Source organism: Orussus abietinus, unplaced genomic scaffold, assembly GCF_000612105.2.
Source record: "Orussus abietinus isolate OABI.00-Male unplaced genomic scaffold, Oabi_2.0 scaffold11, whole genome shotgun sequence".
Classification (NCBI taxonomy): domain Eukaryota; kingdom Metazoa; phylum Arthropoda; class Insecta; order Hymenoptera; family Orussidae; genus Orussus; species Orussus abietinus.
In genome coordinates, this window is record NW_019396016.1 from 1,720,160 (window position 1) to 1,741,813 (window position 21,654).

At 44.1% G+C, this 21,654-nt stretch overlaps 3 protein-coding genes across 9 annotated transcripts; all 3 read right to left on the reverse strand.

The window, feature by feature from the left end:
- Positions 1-1,393: 1,393 nt before the first annotated feature.
- LOC105704025 (aquaporin AQPcic) lies at positions 1,394-8,916 on the reverse strand. Of its 5 annotated transcripts, none has more exons than XM_012432864.2 (4): positions 8,741-8,916; positions 4,061-4,248; positions 3,109-3,252; positions 1,394-2,815 (listed from the first exon to the last, which is right to left on the reverse strand). In XM_012432864.2, exons 1-4 carry the CDS (start codon positions 8,763-8,765, stop codon positions 2,348-2,350), a joined length of 825 nt encoding a protein of 274 aa, XP_012288287.1. In that variant the 5' UTR covers positions 8,766-8,916; the 3' UTR covers positions 1,394-2,347. The 5 variants fall into 5 exon arrangements, with proteins under 5 accessions (XP_012288287.1, XP_012288285.1, XP_012288286.1 ...); XM_012432862.2 differs by lacking the exon at positions 8,741-8,916 and adding an exon at positions 5,559-5,767; XM_012432863.1 differs by lacking the exon at positions 8,741-8,916 and adding an exon at positions 5,322-5,530.
- Positions 8,917-9,732: 816 nt separating this feature from the next.
- LOC105703985 (aquaporin-like) lies at positions 9,733-10,984 on the reverse strand. Its single transcript, XM_012432812.1, has 4 exons — positions 10,957-10,984; positions 10,698-10,885; positions 10,432-10,575; positions 9,733-10,266 (listed from the first exon to the last, which is right to left on the reverse strand). Exons 1-4 carry the CDS (start codon positions 10,982-10,984, stop codon positions 9,790-9,792), a joined length of 837 nt encoding a protein of 278 aa, XP_012288235.1. The 3' UTR covers positions 9,733-9,789.
- Positions 10,985-11,262: 278 nt separating this feature from the next.
- Positions 11,263-20,303, reverse strand: LOC105704228 (aquaporin AQPcic). Of its 3 annotated transcripts, XM_012433280.2 has the most exons (7): positions 20,215-20,303; positions 19,791-19,871; positions 19,514-19,621; positions 18,266-18,443; positions 12,829-13,016; positions 12,610-12,753; positions 11,263-12,529 (listed from the first exon to the last, which is right to left on the reverse strand). In XM_012433280.2, the coding sequence occupies exons 4-7, from the start codon at positions 18,402-18,404 to the stop codon at positions 12,062-12,064; spliced, it is 939 nt and encodes a 312-aa protein (XP_012288703.1). In that variant the 5' UTR covers positions 18,405-18,443; positions 19,514-19,621; positions 19,791-19,871; positions 20,215-20,303; the 3' UTR covers positions 11,263-12,061. The 3 variants fall into 3 exon arrangements, with proteins under 3 accessions (XP_012288703.1, XP_012288702.1, XP_012288704.1); XM_012433279.1 differs by lacking the exons at positions 19,514-19,621; positions 19,791-19,871; positions 20,215-20,303 and adding an exon at positions 19,273-19,475; XM_012433281.1 differs by lacking the exons at positions 19,514-19,621; positions 19,791-19,871; positions 20,215-20,303 and adding an exon at positions 19,066-19,205.
- Between the last annotated feature and the right edge of the window lie 1,351 nt (positions 20,304-21,654).

Consider the following 21,654-nt stretch of genomic DNA (forward strand, 5'->3'; position numbering starts at 1 on the left):
TATAGGTGTATTCATTGCAGAGGGAACGTGACCGGCGATAAAAATATATGGCACGTAGACATCCGACACCTTTGCGTAGAAAAATTTAAAGACTCGGGGCAAATCACCCGAGTCGAGAAAATAAATTTTTTAATTCCCACGGTTTCCTTTTGTAAGTACACTCTTGGCTGCACTTAAAAATTTAATTTTTTCGAATCGATCGGAGCGATACCCGATAATAGAATAAATTCAACCGCGACCAAGATTTTAACGACTCGCCGTCCAAAAGACGAGGATGGAAGATTAAATATTTAAATCCGGAATGATAGTGCCCAGGAGAGAACGCGCTTTTTCCGGGGATGCACTCTCGTGCATTTCCCATGCGATTCGGGAAGTTCCGAAATCGATTACGGGAGGTTTCAAAATGCTACGGTCCGATCGCTTCCCAACCGTATGAATATTACCAAGCGGCCGTGAGGGAGGATGTTACTTTTATATTAACGCACCTATTGGGAACGCATCGCGCATGTATGCGCGTAGATACACGAGTTCCGTACATAGGTGCGCTAATGCGTACATTGCCCCGTCTCGATCGGCCGAAACGCTACTCTCGATGTAATGGGCGCTACAAATATTTGAGTATCGGGCAATATGCAGAATACGCGGATAACACAAACGTATTACCGGCTTCCTCTCTAACTTCGGTATTACTGTAATAGCGAGGCGAGAATAGCACATGGATCAAGGGAGATACGTGCTATGTAGCCCTTTCATAATACGGGTCATCCGATTTGTCGATTCCCTTGATTTCCGCATCATTTCTGCATTTACCCGCACCGAAGAGATTACAGGATAAGCTTGGCGATCGCGCTAAACGCATCCAAATGCAATTGTGCGTGGATTTTTTTCGACGCGATCTCGTTAATGGGGCACGTGACCGATTGCATTTCGTATGTTTAAACTTGACAGCGAATCGATATCGTAGGGTAAATAATTACGGGAATTTTATGGCTACGGTGGAAATGTTGAATCGACGAAGTGTCTTACCACCAGGAGCGGCCTCCTTGGTAAACGAGAGCTCTGTTCGACTGACAACTCGTACTGCACCCTGTGCACGTGCAACCCGCAACACCTGGAGTTACGATCGGTCCTCATGCGAACGGGGACTCGAAAAAGTTGCCTTGGATCGTTTAATCGAAGGTGAGCACTCCAATCGAACCACGAGCGTTACTGGAACGGCTCCAGATTCCATTTCAAGACCGTTCCTTTATTTTTCGACTTCTTTCTATGCAGGAGAAAGTGAAACGAATAACTTTAATAGTACGCCTCAATTGCGAGATCGTAGTTATTGGGTGCACGAACGCATGGGCCAACGGTACGTAGATTAAGGGTTTTGAAATTAAATTACTTCAAGTATAAAAACAAGAATTTATTGTGACACACTGCGGTACACAGTTACTGAAGTACACAGTTACAGAGAAACAGGAGGTAGATGTTGAATGGAGAGGTAGCAATGTAGTTATTTAGTCGAGCTAAAGAGCTTCGCGAATTATAATTATTTTCTGTATAAGTAGTTTCGATAGTACTTAATCAATAATCGGTATCACTTGTTTGAGGTGTTCCTAAACGGAATACGTCTTCTAGCGTCGTTGATTAGTTTCCTCTATCTATGGTTTCGTACTAAGGTATTCTTAAATGTAGTCACGTGTATATATAGAGATTAGATGAACGATGATACAAAGGCAAAAAAAGTATCATATAAAATAGGCGTGGTGCTTCCGTTCTGGAAGTTTAAGGTATTCTGCTTGCGCTATTGCTGTTCGAGTATTTTCCTCATGTTGAATTAACGTTACTTACGGCCAACATATGATAATTTATCAAACGGTCCAACCATATACCGTGACGATTATGCACGTGTAACGAATGAATAATCGTCCTAAATATTGTGATACTTTTACACACGGTTGAAACTTATTAAAAGGATTAAAATCGTTCTTTCCTCGATGAATGAAAATTCTCTTTACAATTTGTCACAATCGAAGCAGGCGTTATTGCGTTTACGTATCCTCGTAAACTATAGGGAATGTTGAAAGATGCTTCAAAAATCTACCCGAGATAGGCGGATTCCACCCACAAGGTAAATGCCCGATATACTATCGGACACGTCGCTGATCCTTTATCGGTTGAGTGCTTGAGGTATCTTTTACGCATCGTGCTCAATCTTAAAAACTTTCCCTATCTCCTTCATCGGGACTTCAATGAACATTTTAAGGTGGAGTAGTAGAATTAGTTAGCTTTGAAGTATTTTTAGCACGGTTAAGCTCGAGCTTCTCGTTTACCCTTCAATTTTTCTTACGTTTCTGAAAATCTAATTAATCGATTCGATTTTCTGAGTGTCCACACTGTTCAACGCTATCGACTCTGGTAACTCCTCGTCTACCTCGTCGTCGTTGACCGCAAATATTGAACGATATCCTAAAGATGCCACGAGCGAGCCTCCAAGAGGGCCCAGCCAATAAATCCAATGATGAGACCACTGATTATTCCATATAGCTGGTGCCAGAGATCTTACAGGATTCATGCTGCATCCTGTGAAAGGACCCGCTGTAGCCCCCAAACCCGTGACTGCCAGGCCGAACTTAATCGCGACGGAATCCATGTTCTTCTCGTTTCTCTTGTCCCATATGGCACATGCGAGGAGTATTAAAGTTGCGGTGGATAATCCTTCGAGGACCAATCCTTGAAATGCTGAGACATTTTCGTTCAAGTCGGTGACGCAGAAACTTGCAGCTGCGGTTGCATTTCCGCCGTGTAGGTGGTCCTTGGGAGTGACGACCTGAAAGAACATCGCTCGTAAATCCTGCGGAAGGTTCGAATAAAACGTTTCCTTAAACTCTGACTACTCTTATGCAAGCTCCTGCGTCGACAGGCTGTTACATTTCTTGCACGATTTTTACGAATTCGAGAGCAGCCGCGTATCAGGAACCTTGAACCGCAGGACGGGAACTAATGAGCAAGCTTCGACTCTATCGAATATCTCCCATTGGAATGTCATTACGTCAATGGAGAAACGGACGAAGGACATTTTTCTGTAATTAAGTTGAACAGCTTATACCGATGTTTTCTTACTTTAAGCAAGCCGAAGCCCAGGATGGAGCCCAAAACTTGAGCGACGAAATAAACTCCTGCTTCCACGAGTGATTTCTTCCCAAGGATTACCGAACAGAGGGTGATGGCAGGATTCACGTGTGCGTGGCTGATGTGTCCAAAACACTGTAAGTTTACGGTAATTAAGATTTAATTATGCAACTTTGCGAAGCGGCTACTGCGTATAATTGACGGGAGAAAAAAATGTCAAACGTCAGGACAATTCGAAATAAGCATTTCTTCCGAAGGCGATCCATGCGATAAACCGCAATGAGAGTATCTCGATGTCGTCAATAAATCCAGAAAAGTGCTCACAGAAGGGATTTACAACGTATCCATGATTTGTGACTGGAAAACGGTAGTTTCAACGTCTAGTGCTATCGATTACCGGACGGATCGGAACGCGGCGCTTGTCAAGCTTTATGACGATTATAATCGTCATTTGATTATCACCGGTTGAGTAATTAATTGCGCTTCGGTCCATTGCTTCAATTTGTTAGTATGCCGGTTACAAACGATCGACCAATAGATCGAAATCATCTCGAGAAGAATCGGACGTGCGTAAAGCTTTGATTTTAACCTTTCCGTGTAATTTAATTTTGCCTTATGTAACGCTCGTTATCGACAGTAATCGAACGCATTACCACGTGTTTCCATTACGGTTTATTCCAAGAGTCTAACTACGGGTCAGTTAATCTTGGATCGCCTCCGTCGGTTCACACAGAGGTTAACGCGATATTTTCAATATTTACATTATAGTGGGGAGTCAGTTTCTTATCTTATCAATCCCGATACGAACGACCAGTGGCGCTATGATGACGGTTATTTCATCGACTTCTATTACGATTTCTCTAGAACGGTCATGAATGAATTTCTTCTCATCTTACTTGGTAATTGGGAAGGTGGAACGATTGGTTTTAACGTAAGTAGTCACCTGTATGATGATTATCACGACGAACCCGAAAGTCACCGTGACTTGGAAATGCGGTGGAGCGACTCCGAACGATCCTAAACACCCCATGCAGCCGAAAAACATCAGAATGGCAGTACCTATCAGTTCTGCTACCCCCGTAAGGAGCAACTCCATCTTCACACCATCGCCCTTTATCAGCCGTTTCACTCCTAGAACAAAGCAGCAATTAAAATTGACAAATACCTCGGATTATCGGAGTCCTATTCATTTACCAGGAATTTAATGAAAATATGTCTTGCACTCGTTACCAGCCATTGCGTTAGCACGCGTATTTCAACGATCACGAATGCGTCCACTTCTAAACGTCGTCGGTAACTGACGCCAATTACCCTTTCAAAGGCTATAGTTAATTTCCCAGGTGCATTCGAACGAGTGAAACGCTTACACCAAAATGACGGGAGATTGTCTATGTGGACGGAGCAAACCGGTTCCAAAGGTGACTTTCCCTGGTATATTGTATAATTTTTTCTAGTTTCTTATCAACCAGTGCGCGTATTTTGGTATAAAATTTGAAATTCCAGCGACACCTTCGCGAGTAACCTGCGGAGAAGTTTATTTGACAACGGAAGAAAACGATTCGTACAATCAAAACGGATTTTACTCGGTTGATTTTTCGAATTGATAAAACCGGAGATTTAAATGGTATACGACGAGGGCTTATAATGTAACAATGCAATCCATGTTGATTTTTATGGAAGTCATACAGACGTCAGGGGACATAAATCAAATCGAATTATCTGGGCGCGCCAACAATCACGGCAAACAGTGTCCGCCCTCAAACGGTACCATCTATATTTCGTAAACGTTTTATCAACTACCATGATAATTCCGCCTGTGGCCTCGAGATGAATTTAAAGAAGGAGTCAGTAGTGGTGGAACATCGAAATCGACCGTCGTGTCGCTACGTCGACTTCGGGTGGGCGGGCGTACGGGCACTCGCGAGCTATTCCAAAAATGTAACGCGTTCGTATGTCACGTCATGTCGTACAATTGCGTGCCACATGTCGGACTTCACCACCGATTGGAAGCCGAAAGCGGATCGTTTGCCTCCGTTGATTATCCAACTGGCTTTCGACACACGGCAGCCTCTTCGCGGGCACATTGTATGCTTCGTAATCTCAAGCACGAGACGCACGTTCCGATCGTAAAAGAAACGAAATCGGATCTACATCCATCGGTGTTCTCGTTTTTCGCGAACAGGTAGAAACGTCGATTTTCTTACGCTCCGCGGTCCCCAACTTCTGGACCTCCATTGCCGTCCCTTTCTCGACAGCTTCCACGTTCGCGTTCTACTCCTCACCGGCGACCACCGATTGTTCGCACTTTCCAGAAAATATTGGATAGGAATATCCGAACATCCGAGAGAGACTGTGGCACGAGACAGGACGATATTCAACGACTAGTTGAGCAGATATGGCTCGATCGGACAAGACGCAGATATGGAGCGCATCACCATTACCACCGTTCCTCCTCTCCCTGGACGATAATCGTTTTTCCCCCGCCGCTTTAACAATTAATTCTGCGAACATAACGAGCCACTGATCCAGGAGTAAAATATTCCTCGGCGATCGCCTCCAGGTAACGCACTTCCGCCTTGGAACGTTATACGGAAGGACTGCTCCTCCTCCATGGAGCGAGTCACGTTTAACTGCCGGCGCTCTCGCATAAATGATCAACGCCGCGAGAAATTAAGTCCTCGAATGGGGTTCTTCTCGACGTGGTTACTGCAGCTCAAGAACCGAGTGCATCGTTTTGTCGGGAAAATCGAGAGATTCTCGGGGTAGGCCGTCGAGAGACGACTCCGCCGGCTCTTTTCGCTCGCGGGGTTGGTCGCGTTCCACGTGGCTCTCTCGTCTTAATTATTTCGCGGAACCTTCGAGCATGCCATGGAATTATTATGTTTCAAAGACGTCATAGCCGAGCATTAGAAACTGAGACATAATGAAACTCGCATGCGATTGTATTCATGGCCGAGAAGAGAAACATGGCGAACTTGTATAGTTTTGAGGAGATTTATGCTGCCACCGATGCAGCCTTCGGCGTTAAGAAGCGACCCTGATTTTTTATACGGTCATGTATCGAATCTTCTCGTTTACCGTGAAAGTCGCAGGATTAATTGCAAGCGGAATTTTTTTTCTCCAGCAGCGACATCGTCAAAATATTACTTTATTTCAAATTTGCGGAATTGCGACGAGAGGATATTTGCAAGGAAAATGAAGTTGGGATTTTATTAATTTTTAGTGAAAAGCTTCTACTCCATTTTACCAAGCTTCGAGATCGTTAGAGTGAAATTAAACGGTGAATAGCCGCTGCAATTTGCCTCTTAAACGTAGGACAAGTATCGTACGAACTGTCCGCTGTTATGAGCGTTCTAAAGATCGTTTCTTGACTCGTATCAAGGACGTTGACGTTCTTTAAGAACGAAATGACAATTACGCGCAACAATGTTCCAAGTACCCGCTCCACCGTTTCGGAGGATTCGGTCTCGTGGGATAAATTCGACGGCGAAGAAACAGCAAGGAAACATTAAAGGTCGCGCGCGCAATAGAAATGATTTTTCAAATTGACCGTAACTTCCTCGTGCAGTAACAATACATTTTTTTTTTCAGTCATTTTTATTTCTAGAGTAGTCATTTGAATTTTTTTCCGTATGTTATGGGAGTCGAGGAAAACAATAAAAAGGAGTAACTTTTGTTCGAGCCGCCGATACGGTAACGATCGACTTCCGGTAACCGTCGAGGTTAAGGCCCCTCGATTGACATTGGTTTCATTCTCAAAACGCCAGAATACTAGGCAGATTTTTCAGCTCACAGTTCGGACCCCGCACAGTCGGAAATCGTACGAATGTATAATCGAAAAGGTCAGAACCGAAGACCGATGTAAATGGAATTACGAAAGTACTTACGTTGGTATGCGAGGAAAAAGTCGCGATTACGCGATTTTGACTCGACCGTTTCCACCGAATAGCAAAAACCTTCCGCTTTCCATTCCCAGCGTCCTCTTCTTGCGGAACGACGAGCTTCTAGCAGCGGAACGTTTTCCCGTGTTCTTAGAAAATACTACATCGCTTTTCATTGATCCGATCGGACATTTGCAATGCATTTGCATGATAATTCCAATCGATATCGGTCGAAGGATCGTCGCTCGGATAGCCTCAATTATTGGGAAAATTCATTCCGTTTATCTTCTTTGTCACGATTGGACATTGTTGCAGCGTGTTACGCCATCGAGAGCGACTGCAGGCTTCTATAATTATTATACCTTCTTTGGCGCTTTGATTATTGAACGAATGTGTAACGAGCGACAAGGATGATCAAAAGCGCAAGCCGCGAGTGAAATACGAATGGCAAGCGATATAATCGTCGGCAAGAGCACTGCATTAGGTAATTTCTGGGCATGTGCTCCAACTGTTGGTCCGTAATTTATCATTGGTAAAAAATGATGGACAGAGGAGCATCGCCGCAATTTTTCAGTCATAACTCGCGGCGTTTGAGAACGATTGATTTATAGAAGAACTTCAGTTTTGCTGTAAATCAGCCGATCCTCGTTCTTCCGTTTTATTATAGCGGAACATAGTTACAATGAAACAGAAATGCCGTTAACGGCCAATAAGGATGCTTGGACTGGAGTTGCTAAATCTACCGGACCAGTACTATTATCAATTAATTATTTTCCGCGGAACTTGAACATTGCAATAAATCTTTTCTTCGTTGTTTTTTCTTCTTTACCGTTGCGAAGACGAATTACGCCGTCAGAAGCGGCAATTGTTATGGCTTTCTCGACAGATCGGAAAAATGTTTAATGAGCAAAAAATGATCAAAAGCACGAACCGCGACCGTGATGCAATTGGTATTGGAAAAGCTGAACATAATTAGATAGACAATAAATCTGGACTCATCTTCGTCGAGCTCATCGTTTCAACTAATATCGACAAAATAATGGTTGTTCAAGGTAGAAGATTCCTGCGTTCCATGGAAGTAACTCGTTACTAGCCTCGCAGAGTCAGTTGCGAATCCAAAGTACCCCGTGCTAGGTCGAAAGTCAGTTTCCACGTACGGTTGTTAATAAAATAACGGCCTCTACATACAAAACTCACATTCACTAAAGAAACCGGCAATTCATAAAGACACTATACACTTCTACGGCGTCTTCAAGTGGGAAGCATAACGCCCGAGTAGCAAGATTTGCATCAATCTGCATTCTTGTGCAAGATTTACTTTAAACTTGAATCATAACCATTTTTTACTAAAATATGCGTAAAAGGTTTTAATGGCAACGGTGTGCGAGCGAATAATGGAAATCGAAATTATAGAGCGTCTACGATTTATCGTACTGACTAAGCCCTAGAGATTAACTGAGAAACCCCAAGCTGCAATATTCTCGCGTTAAGCAGCGACTCGATAATATCGACATAAAAAGAGCATTAATGCAAAAATCGTCCATGGTGCACTTCATGCATCGGGGTGCACCGATACTCAAGGTCTGCGTCGTACTCTGACGGATGGACCAATTTTGGAGTACGGAATTCTTTGTATCGAACGTGGAAAAAAAAATCGCTCTTCAGAGTATATCGCGTGGCGGGCTTTTGGAAGGCGCTTAATCACTTTCCAGTGAACACTGCAGCAGGGAAGACTGACTCACCGAATCTCAGATCATTCGCCGACATGGCGGGGTAAGTTGGACCAGCGGGACTTGTTCGAAGGAGTGAGGCCTGGTAGGCGTCTTGGTAGGCACCGCTCCGCTGATAATCAAGGAATACTTCACCGTTGATCGCTACTGTTGATTCGATCGTACGTGAATCCCGCGTTTTTTATCGGGAATCACGTGGGCTTACACTGAGAGACCAGAGTCTGCGAGTCGCCCCTTCTCCATTGGCGAAGAGCCGGCAGCCTGTAAAAAGGAGAGGGGAGTCCTCCAGTCGGAGGGAACTGGTTGCGTCCACCTGGCTAACTTCGCAGTATTGAGTTGAATACCCTCACGAGACGAGAACGCGTTGCTATTTATAACAGGAATTATATATGTGCACCGAGTTAACGTAGGGCTCATTTGGCACTAATCGGGTAATAAATTAATACAGGGAGACCTCCGTAATCCGAACGGTTTGCAACTACGTAAGAGATATCGGGTTCGCCAAATTGCTCGGATTATTGCGTTCGAAGATATACTCGATAAGCGTAATACCATGGCGATGCAGATGCAGGCGGAACCCTCCCAAAAATAGACGCTACTGCGACGAGTTCGATAGCGGGACTTTATTCGGATGAATGTACATTTTGTATGATACGCCAAATCCGATAAAACACTTTATTGCTCAATTGAAACTAAACCAGGCCGGAACAGGGGACATTTTTAAACTCGTAGATCTGCTTAAATAAACACGTGTTACAAGCGCTTCCAATATGTATTCGGTACTCATCCGACATTGAGAAATTCAATTGATATTCCGTCGACCCAGTCGGAACGAGTGTCTATTAGGTAATGCTTTTCGACGTATCTCTGAACTTGAAGCTTTCGTTTTGTCGCCAATTTTTGAAGGTAACAGCTTAATTTGTTGCGCGGCTTTTACCTTTTGTCTCTTCCGCAATCCAAAACTGATTGCATGATACCACGCGCCAAGAAAAGGAATCGGTAATTTGTCGATCCAATTGGGAGCAACCATCAGAATCATCAGATGTGACATACTCATCTTTTCACGCGTTTTCCACATTTTCCGTGTATAAGTCTTGATTGGTTTCTGGAGTCGTTTCCTCGGCAATGCTCTCCATGGGCATTTCTTCTTGTGCAAGACAATAGCGATACAGAGTGGCTGCACAGGAAGCCCCAACGAGTGGTCCGAGCCAGTAGATCCAGTGATAGCTCCACTTATTGTTCCATATCGCCGGTGCTAAAGACCTTGCGGGGTTTATTCCACATCCCGTGTAAGGCTCAAAGGCTAAGCAAAGCGCAATCACCGAGAAGCCAAATCTGATAGGTACGGAGTCCGTATTTTCAGAATTTTTCTTATCCCAGATGCCGCAGGCGACGCTCGTCAGAAGGAAGGTGGCCAGGATTTCCACCAAAAAACCTTCACCTACCGAAATGTTGTCGTTCAGTTGAGTAACGCATATCAGGTCGACGGGCATGGTGTAACTTGGCTTGGGGCGCATATAGCGTGTCTGAACTATGACCTGTCAATTTTATATTTAGTGAAACAGAGATTTAACTGGAATATATTTTGGAATTTTGATCGCAATTAGAATTCGTTCGAATGTAGTGGAAATTGTTGTGATCTTCTGGTTCATTTTGTTTGCGAAATACGACAAACTTTAGGTACCACGTTCCAAGGAACTGACCTTTAATAGTCCGTAACCAATGATAGATCCGATGCACTGAGCGATTACGAAAATCCCTGCGAGTATTAATGACATTTTTCCAAAGATTAAGGCACCCACAGTAATTGCCGGATTAATATGCAACTCTCTTGTATAACTGAAACACTGTTAACACAAGGATGTATCTTTCACGTCTACATCGGTTAAAAAGTAATGATTAATACTTTAACAAGCTTATATGAATAACGATAGGTTGACACGGAAAAGTGTCAGAAATTTTTTATTACCTGCATGCAAAGCATATGAGCGAAACCAAATACAACGGATACGGTTAAAGATGATGGTTCAAAGTCAAAAGTACCGATGTATGAACTGCATCCAACCAAAACCAATATGGCACTACCAATCATTTCCGATATAGCCATTGAGACGATATCTTGTGTAGGATTGTCTTCTTTTATCAAATCTTGTGCCCCTTAGAGAAAAAAAATTCTTGTAAAATTATCAAATAGGGTCGACTTTAAATACATTGACGTATCAACTTACACGCGTTGAATCTTTCCAATTGAAACATCTTATTTTCTAGTGGAATTAAAATATTCTCAATACAGAACGTACAGATTTTTTTTCCTTACATGGTAATATTCGTTTTACATAAAATAACCTCATATATTCTAGCACATATCTTACTTCATAGCTTTCACGTGAAACAACGAAATTATCACTAAACTGAAATATGCCATGAATTTGGCTGCATCGGAATGAAATTGAACATAGGCACTTTAGATTGTAAGCTTTTGATTCATAATTTGTATTAATGGTCATCATGGGTAAAGAGGAAAACGAGACATGTCCGATAATTGTGAAACTTATTAAGTATATTTCAACATGTTCTTTAAAAATTACGATTATAAAGGATGAAGAAATTAAGAAGAAGCTTGTGAACATTTTGAGAAACAGAATGCATGAGTTGTGTCATTTAATTTCAATTAAAATGTGTGAAAAGATGCAGGAGAATCCGTTCGCAAACTGTTTCGCAAGCTTTCACTATGAGACAATATCATTATATACATACACGGTGCATAAATTATATGTATATACAGGTTGAACGAGCGGATTTTCTCAAGCGACAAGGGATTACAAAGATTCGTTTAAAAACTATTACAAAATTATGTCCTACCGATCAAATAACTCCCGCATTTGTGATGGCAAGAACGCATGTTTAATGAGTGCAATTATCACGGTGACTTCAGGAAAAGAAGAACATCGGTAGTAGTTGGAATAACGCCCACGAGCTTTGTACCAAATCTTCGCAATCAGTCTAACCGAATATCCCTCCATCGCTTTACATGTCACTTTTCGACAGGGTAGAATTACACCTTACATAGAGATTCGCGGGGTAGGAAGCGTCCATAAAGTCAAAAGGTCCTTTTCAGTCGGGACGAAACCGTCGGGGTACGATTCTCAAATCGGAAGATGAAATTTACAATCTTCATTCGCTTTTCGCTAAAGCCATCGAGGAGGTTCACGACCCGAAGTACGAGTGTCCGATAAAGAACCAAAAAGAACAGACAACGATCCATCCTCTTCGTGTCGATCGTTTCGAATCTGATCACGCGTTACCTGGCACCCTTCAAACTTCTCAAAAGTTTTACGTTTCTACATTGCCATTTTCAGGTGGCAATCCTTCAACGGAGGGTTGTTCCACGGGTTTCGCTTCCTCCTTCTCCACGAACAGACAACGATAAAGAATAGATGCGCAGAAAGAACCTATAATTGGGCCAATCCAGTAGACCCAGTGATGGGTCCATTTGTTATTCCATATTGCCGGAGCCAGTGATCTCGCAGGATTCATGCTGCATCCCGTGTACGGACCGAATGCTATGCAAAGCACGGCTACCGAAAAACCGAATCTAATGGCCACCGAATCCGTATTCCTGGAGTTTCTCTTGTCCCAAATGGCACAGGCTACGCACATCAGGAGGAAGGTGGCCATGACTTCGACCAAGAAACCTTGACCTAACGTAACGTTGGCGTGCAGTTGGGTTACGCAAATCGAATTTTTAGGAGGGTTGTTTACATCCTCCCATGGAAGCATGAATTCTTCGCTGGTCACAGTCTGGAAAAAAAAATTTATTACGATTCGGTAATTATCAAAATGCGACTGTGCGACGTAACCTGTAATTTCTGTGTACTAACCATGATCAATCCGTACCCGACAACGGCGCCAATGCATTGGGCAATTATATAAATGAATGCGATTACCAATGACGTATTACCAAGGACTACAGAACCCAGGGTAACCGCTGGATTAATATGGGCCCCGCTAATGTGACCAAAGCACTGGAAAAAGAAAACGGAATAAACGATCGGTCTCATCAACGTACATCGTTCGGTAAAAATCGTAGGCTCTCTCACCTGAATGCACAGCATGACGGCGTAACCAAAAGCGATGGAAACGGTAAAACCTGTCGGTATGGTTCCGAATGTGCCGATGCACGACATGCAGCCAAGTAGAACCAGCGTGCCCGTGCCGAGAACTTCCGAGATGGCCATCTTGGCAATTTCCTTCGCGGAATGGTCCACTTTGAATAAACCGCTTAGCCCTGGAAGTGAAAGATATGTACGTGAGAAACTAAAAAAATCACGGCACCGAAAGAATCTGGAAAGAAAATATCTCTTATTTAATATTTCCAATTCCGAGCTGCAGGAACGCCGGTCTACGCTGTAGTTTAGTTGGTATCTCCACGTTTCCCCCCATCAGGTGCATTAAATACCGATAATCAACCCCGCGAATCGAGTTACGACTACAAATCAGGACTCCTAAACAATCCCGACACCGCATTATACCGGGCACCCGCCAACCCTTCGACCATGGGATCAACGGAGGGTGGCCTTTCGGGCGGCGCCTGTATCGGAGCTTGCATCGATATCGACATCGGCCGATCCCTGGAACGACCTGTACATCGTTAGCGACTGTCGGGGTCGTTGTCTTCGGTCTCATAATCCCGACCGCCTCCATTGTCGGCAGGATATTGCTCCAAGTTCCTCTGTCGCGCCCGGTCCGTCATCGAAGCGTTGTCTCCGGGATTCTCTCGTTATCGAGTTCAGGGGAAAGACAATCAAGGGACTGACGGAGAAAATGAGAGAACTTCTGGGGCCTCGCCCAGACCTTCCTCGGCACGAGAATTTTCTTAGACGATGCAATAAATACCTGTCATTGCGTAACGTATTGACGACTACGTTAAGTAACTCACATTCGTTATATCGTCGCAAAAACGGCATTATGGATTAAATTATATGAACGTCACGTAACGAAGGGAAAACCGTCACTCGAGCTCAAACTCGGTCTTCGAAGAAATTTCAGGAAAAAAAGGGCTTTTTCATTCGCAACGATTTTACGCGTGCAAACATTTCAATCGATCGACGCTTCATTTGTTAAAGCGAAACCCAGCGAAATTAGCTGCGAACTGAAACTTGTACAGAGTGGAGTATTCAGCGTCCAATGGCGTTCGGTCAAGAACGATAACCCTATCACAAAATGGAAAAGCTAGCGGAAATCTGCCATCGTTTATGCTATATCGGTACGTTAGAGCCGATTCAAACGAACGGCTTTGGCGGGCGAACGAAGGTGATCGAAAGTGTAGGTAGTGACAAGGTTGCGGAGGTCAGGGTCGATTTTTATTTTAGGACGCGGGCACCGTTAACCATTTTATTCCGTCGAATCGTTTTAAAGTTATTTCGATCGACGGATCAGGGTCGGATTAATGCTTCGATTTATAATCATTTAATTTTTTCTATCCGTCGAGCCGACGGTCAACGTTCCAATAACGTTAAATTCCGGGAGGCGTTGCCACACGTCATTACCTAATCGGGCGATGCACGCTGCGTGGAGGAAATTGATTTTTCCACACCCCGACCGAGCTTACTCTATTAATACGTTACTCCACGAGCAACGCTTCTTGCAAGGTGGGGTCGGTGGGTCACCGCACCGCTCGTGTTCTTAAGGTACAACCACACTCTGATGTACTTTCGCGTAAGCTCGTACTTGCACCACTGAAATAGTTCCGAGAACCTTGCCTCGCAAAGGGACGATATCGTTCTTGCCAACAAGTCGGGGTTACCGTACCTCGAGCATCCCTTAAATGCTTCAAGAGTAGACCTTACTCCACTTTGCGCTCCGACGCGAGATCGATTGGCTCTTTTAGTCTCTTAGTCAAAGATTTACCGATGGCCGTTCTCGGTATAAATCGGAAAAAGTTTTACGATTTCCGGGGCACGTCAGCGCGATATCCGATGGCAGGTGCTGGTCATTACAGGGACGGTACCGATAAAGTTAATTACTCGAGCGGACAGTAGTTGCGGTACTCGGGGATACAGTCGATTCTAGGGTATCCTCTCGAAAGCGATTTGAGATCCGCAAACCTGATACGAAGACGCGTCCGTAAGGTGACACAAATCGCGAAATCAATATCTGCCAAGGGCTTATCATTCCCGCAGGTGTAAATGTACCGCGTCTCCTAAGTAATTGCGGATTCTTTGAGATTACTAGTCACGAGTTTAACGTTTCCTACATATTAGCGTTAAATATATCAAAAGACGCTCTCCGAGTTTCGATTTCCATCCACACGCGTCTTCCTCGATCGTATCTCCGGTTAATTAAAAACGAAGCCAAGTAAAGTGAATTAAAGCTTCTCGCGGCCGAGATGAAAGTTATACCTAATTAGGCGTTGTGAAAGTTTAGGGATTTATCGCATAGAATCATGGAATAAAACGGCGAGCACAAAGTTTGAAAGAAATCGAGGTTAAGGAGGAAAATAAATGTCTTTTTTCATTGAGTTTTCTGGAGAACGGGGGCTATTAAAGGCAACGCATAGTGGGAAACGAACAAGATATTTGCTCCTCTCTTGCATTTCAATAAGATCAACGAGACTCATAGAAATCGTCACAGCTATTATAAGAACCGGTGGAAAGTTATTCCGTATCGACATCGTATCTCCGTACAAGAACATCGTAAACGATGGAATATTACAACGTAAAAGAAAGCAAAGAGGTAAGTCCTCGACGATTCTTCCCCCATTTCACTCGAGATCGGAGAGAGGACCGAGATACCATCTACCAGAATTTCGTCCTCGGGAACCAAAACGTGTCCACAATTTCTCGTATACCGGCCGTCGACAACGTTCTACCTTGCCGACGACTGGTACAGGAGGAGTCGCCAATTAATTAATACGAAAACAGAAGGATAAAGGAACTGCTTCGAACTTTCTAAAGGCTCGCAACGCATCTTTGCTACCGCGGGCTCGGGGAGTCCAGATTTCTAGGTTATGCAGCGAAAGAGCGTTCGCCGAGCAGGATATGTGGAGCGAAAAATCCGGGGAAAGGACGAAGCACGTGGTCTCCTCTGGCGTCTAGGTGCGCCTTCCTCGAGAATGAAAACTACACGCGATCGTCCGAGGTTCGTGACGAGAAAGGAAAAAGTTCCGGGGAAAGGCGTCCTGGCTTCTTTAACTCGTTCACTCGACCTCGGGCAGAGCTCGAGGAAGTCTCAGGATTTACCGTCCGATTAAATGCGACTGCAATCCCGTGATTACATCCTAGAGACCACATGCGACGATCTCGCCGGACAAGTTTTGGTCTTAACCACGGATTTCTCCCTTGGGCCTGGGAGCCAGATCAGACCTCTCCGTTCGCACGGTACGCGCGACAAGCCCGATAATATCTTACGTTTCATATCTCGATATCAAGATGGGTAAACTGCACTTCACCGAGCGCACAAAGTAGTTTTCCAAACTAATCGTGGCATTATGCAACCGTCGCGATGTCGTCGGAGGAGGAAACGTCAAATCTTTCGACGATTATCTATCTAATTGCACATGCGCTTCGTCCGAACGTTACATAAACCGTGCAATATCAATTTTATGCCGGGAATTATGCCATGAGGAGAGATCGAAAATCCCGGAAAATTGGTGGAGGTCCGAAGTAGGTAACGTCACTTGGCGATACTTCCGGTACTTTAGGGTTTCGTGCGGCTCGAATGCGCGTACACGCGCACGCAAGTGTCACAGTAGGTCAAGTTCGCGGAGCGGTGAATGGCCGCGACTGGTGCAGAGCTCTGTAGCGCCGAAAGATTATTTCTTTTCGATTCGTCACGTTTGCGAGTAATCAGAGAAAGCGGTCGAGCGAAGGTGCGCGTAGTGTAGCGAAAAATAAATGACTTTATCAAAACGTTGGTACCATTGTCGCGCAAAACGTCTACCAAATGAGACTCCTCGACAAAAAACTGCGTGCTCCGTAAGCAGAAAATAAAACCATCGGAATTTCAAATTTAAATTTTCGCAAGAAATTCTCAAGAGGTATTCCGTCCCCGGGAGCGACCTGGAAATTCCGTTTCTGGGAAAGAAGTAACAGTCTTAATATTGAAAGACCCTCGACAACATTGTTTCCGAGGAATTTGAAAATCAAGTAAAGTGTAAATTCTGAATTTGCGAAACCGTGGTAAACTCAAGACGCGTTACGTTCACGGGTAACGATCTCCACGCGAGAGCGAAATGGCATGGTTGGGTATCTCGAGGAGAAATGGAAGCCTAGACACGCGTGAAGTAAAAGTGGAAAGTTTTGGAAAAACTGCTCGACCGTCACAATGGACACGGTTTTTCTCCGCGCACCGGAAGTGCATCCAATTTAAACGAGCACGCACCGAGCGTTCACCTGAAACGAGTAGACAGCGAGTACGCACTCGACCAGTTGTATGGTAGATCGATGAGTATTCAGCTGGTCCTGTACGCCATGTGACCCTAGAATGTGTAAGTGAGTTACGAGCACACGATCTACTTTCTATCGGGGACATTCCACGCGATGAAAATCACCTTGTTACGTCCCTCGCTAATCTCGGCGGACCTCTTCCGCAGGTGTTCGAACATTGAACTTCCTTTCCCACCCCGAACAGATAATCGATTATAGACGGTCATTCGATATCTACTTCGCACACACAATTGCGTTCATTGGAAGCGAAATACGTCCAAGTGATTTTCTGATGCGACATCTCTTTCATCCCAAGCTATCACTGAAGTGCATGGCAATAAATCCGTAGCCAATGAGTTATGATATGCGCTTACTGAAGAAAGGTACACATTAACTAGTTACTCGGAAGTGGTTCGCGATGGAAATCTCTACATTCTTTAACCGTATCGTTTTACTGAATTTTACGCGGCCGTTTCTTTCGGTTAATTATAATTTATCGGAAACCGTGAAGCTTATTGGTGCTTCGCCACGGATTCAACATGTTGGACTTTCACCTACGATTGATGATAAGTTGAGCGTGCAATAAAAAATCGACCGTAAATTATCGAATTATAATAATTACGATATTCGAATGTTACGAGGACTTGCTAATTCATTTCCGGGGTGTCTATTCAGAGAAGATGCGTTTAGCGAGTGACGTTGGTGGGTTTCAAAGGGTAACGTTTAAGGCGTGAAAGTTCGATGAGTTAGAGCAATGATGTAAGGATTAATTTCCGATCGGCTCCTGACTTACCGGTAGATTGAAACAACCACTCGGGGTACATGTAACGCCACCTTAATGGCATATGTCCCTTAATTACGTTCTAATTTCATTAGCGGGATTTCTCGTGATGCTCGTTGCCTTGTACGTCCTTAATTGGAGATGCACATGATCGCATGCTCGCTTGTCTCTTTCAATTTTGCACTTTTTTTTTTAAGGTAATCATAAGCTTTGCAAACATTTGCAAAAATTCAACGGCAGTTATTTCGATATTATTCGGTAAAGGTAAAATTGATTGCTATTTTCTTTTCCACTGTTACAATTACCGTCCAATAATTAAATATTACTCACAGGAGGATTTAAATTTTTTCTTTGCATTTTGGAATTTGTTGCCCGCTGAAATCTTGATGGTTGTGTTTTTTGGCTTCGTCGTCAGCGAATTTTCAATAATCCCTGGTGGAGTAATTATTGAAATGCCAGCTTGCTCCATTTCGGTTCCGTTCCGAATCGCGACGATATTCTGTATAATCTGTAAAAATGGATTCATTCGTATTTAGTACCAAAAGAGCGTGAAATATGTCAACGTAACATTTTGTAAGTTAATATAACGCGGAAACTGATTAATCACCGAGCAAGTATCTTTCTAGATGACATAAGACACGTTCAATCAATTAATCGGTTAGCACACATTTAGATTGAAATCAGTTTAGTAATATTGATAATTTATTGCCGAGATGTCATTATCATCGTCACATCAGATATCACAAATATTTGACAACAGTGGAATTTTGTGAGCCCGAGTTGGAATCGAGTAATTGCATTACGATATGATAAAACATCGCGATAAAAGGCAAACAAAATTTCCTCAGAAACAGATGATTCTATTTTAACGCAGGTTTCGTTAAATATCACGGCACACAATATGTCATTTTCATCGACACCGATGTTTCGTTGGTATAATTATGCTGTACTCTGTCAGTATTACATCGTTATACGACACGCAAATCGAAACAATGGCCACGTCAAGAAGGTAGATTCAATGCGTGTCACTGATATCGATCCGATTTCGCGATCGTAAACATTTAGCGTATTCGTAAACTTAGAAACGAGTGACCGTTGTTTCGACGTTCAGCGATATATTTATGGATTACATTTAAGCGGTACGTCGTCCTACACGTTGATTACGTGCACCAACTGGAAACGATTACTTGTAAAAGTGTACAGAGGAACGCGTTTAAAAATAGTTCCCCTCTCACAAAACGGCCGGTTTTAGCTGAGTCAAGAGGAATGAAAAAATCTTGGACGTAGTTTTCATCGCCAAACGATTCCCGTACCCTCTCGGTACGATTTAAGCTTACCTTCCGGTCCTCCTTTCTTTTCGCCCCGTGCCCTACCTCTCCTAGGGTCGTGCCATCCCTATCGACTCACGAATCCCTTCTTTTACGAGCTTTCGCAGAGGAACTCCCGATTTCGCGACGCGATCCGCTCGAGAAGTTGCGAAGCACCGGGACGCAGGGTCGAAGTTTTTATCGTTGCGTGGTCCGGACGAGACTGAATCGGATCGCGTGGCGCACGACCCTCTATATGTAGACACCTCACCGTGGCAAGTCGCCATCTCTCTTGCGACGCTCTTTCTTCGGCGCTTCTCCATACTTCGGCGGCCGCGCGCGAGGAGCGATGACTTCGTGTCCGTAAAGTTGCTCCCGACTTTTCCGAAAATGAAACATTTTTTTTCTACCAAAATTGTACTCACTGTGTATCGTGATGTACCGTTGAAACAATTATCCTAACTTCAATAGTTGATTAACAGATTTAAAAAAAAATTGTTTTTGTGCTAGCCCCATCTTTTTCGAAAATGGATATTTTTTAGTGGTACCTGATTGTACTAGTAGGTATGGGCGGGTACGGGAGGGTGCGAGCGGGTCCGGGCTCGTTCGCTTCCTATCGATGCCGCTTCCTGTCGAAAGCATTCGAGTTAACGGAGTCATTAATGCGAGAATAATAGCGTGGTGAAGCAACCGCGACCGTCGGGTGTCTTTTGCCATTACCTAACCCCCTTTGCATAACAATTTATTAATATTCCGAGTCGTCGAACCCGCCGACGCGAGGAGCCACTGCCAGCCAGTAGTCAGAAATGCAATTTAAACCTCGTGGCCTAGAGAAGATATCGAATGATTTCTCTCGCGCTTTATGGGAGATAGAGGAACGACTTCCGTCCGGGATAATTTCTTGGCGAGAAAATCTATTCGATTCGAGCCGGAGGCTGAATGGACCGTTACGTGAAAAATGGACCTTCTCACCTGGCTTCGACTTCCCGGGTGGCGAGGATCCAGATCTGGAAACGGACACCGGGATATATGTCCCACCAGGAAAAGAAACGGTTCGATCCGACCGGAACTTCTCACCAGGAAGGAATAGTGGAAAGACGGCTTCGACTTGTCGATCGTCGCTGTCATTTAACGCGACGACCGTCGTCGGGTATTGTTGCATCGCGAAAGTACAGGTGTTAATTACCATTTACGATGATCGACGTGGCCGACAAGTAGGCACGCGATATGTGGTTCATTCGATTTTCGCAAATGGCCTCGTAAGGTTTGGTTAAAAATTTCAAGCACAAAATGAGAAGGCATTTTATTATTGAGAATGAAGTCTTGCAAAGAAGATCTTACAGGAGTACGTCCCGGGCTTTCGTCCTGAAAAGAATATATACCCGCGAGGGTCAATAAGTCGTCTTTAGTGGTTATCGGGTTGAGCATAATTCATGAAAGAACACATTGGGATACCTTCGTCGAAGATTCCATCTTGTCGGTTCGGATGTACACCGAGCTTGTCCTTGGTCGCTTCTTCGAGGTCCAAGCAACCTGTGAACGAAAGAAGATATTCTCGACGGAGGTCCTTTTTGATGAAAAAAAAGTTAATTGAAAAAATACCACGGCGACCTCAGCTTCACCCAGCGTACTCATAAAGTCACAAATTATTTGGGACTCGAGCGAAGAGAACGCCGTAATAAAATGTTGATCCCGGTAAAAAAAGAGATGCAGGTAGATCTCGAAATACCTCGCACTTACTCGAGGAGAAAATGCAAACTCGTGAATTCTTCCTCACCGATCGAATACAATCGTAGAGAGGAAGTGGCCCGATTCTCTCACGACGTACATCCTGCGGTTTTCCCTTGCGCCGATGACCTGCATTTCGATGCAGCCGCTGCACAAGGGGAACGTCTTCTTCTACTCTTAGAAATCAGGTTAGTTCTCAGCCTGCTGCTCGATCAATTTGCAAAAATGATTCGGTAATTATGATAACAACCTTTCTCTTCTATGAAACTTTGATCGTTCGAAGTCTCGAAGATTTCAGACTTAAATACGTATTTCTTTCAACCTTGCGGAGGGATCGCTTAAGTCCTTTTCAAGTTTATTCGGACAACTGTGCGACGTAACGTAGGAATTTCACTCGTCACCCCAGCCGCTCGTGTATTCACAGGTGTGCAATTGCAGGTACGAATCGATGATGTCGCGCAGCTGCATCTCGGTCGTTAGAAGAAAAACTCAAGTTTTTCCAACGATCCTTATTCGAAGAGACCCTGAAAACGGTTTTTTGGCAATATTGCCCAATCCAAAACGCACTCGTAAACCCAAGATTTATCGGGTACCCGTGAAGTCCAATCATTGCCCTGAGGTAACTTCATCTGGCGCAAAAACCAACCCAACGTCATCGAGCTTCGTTAGGGGTGCACTATGACA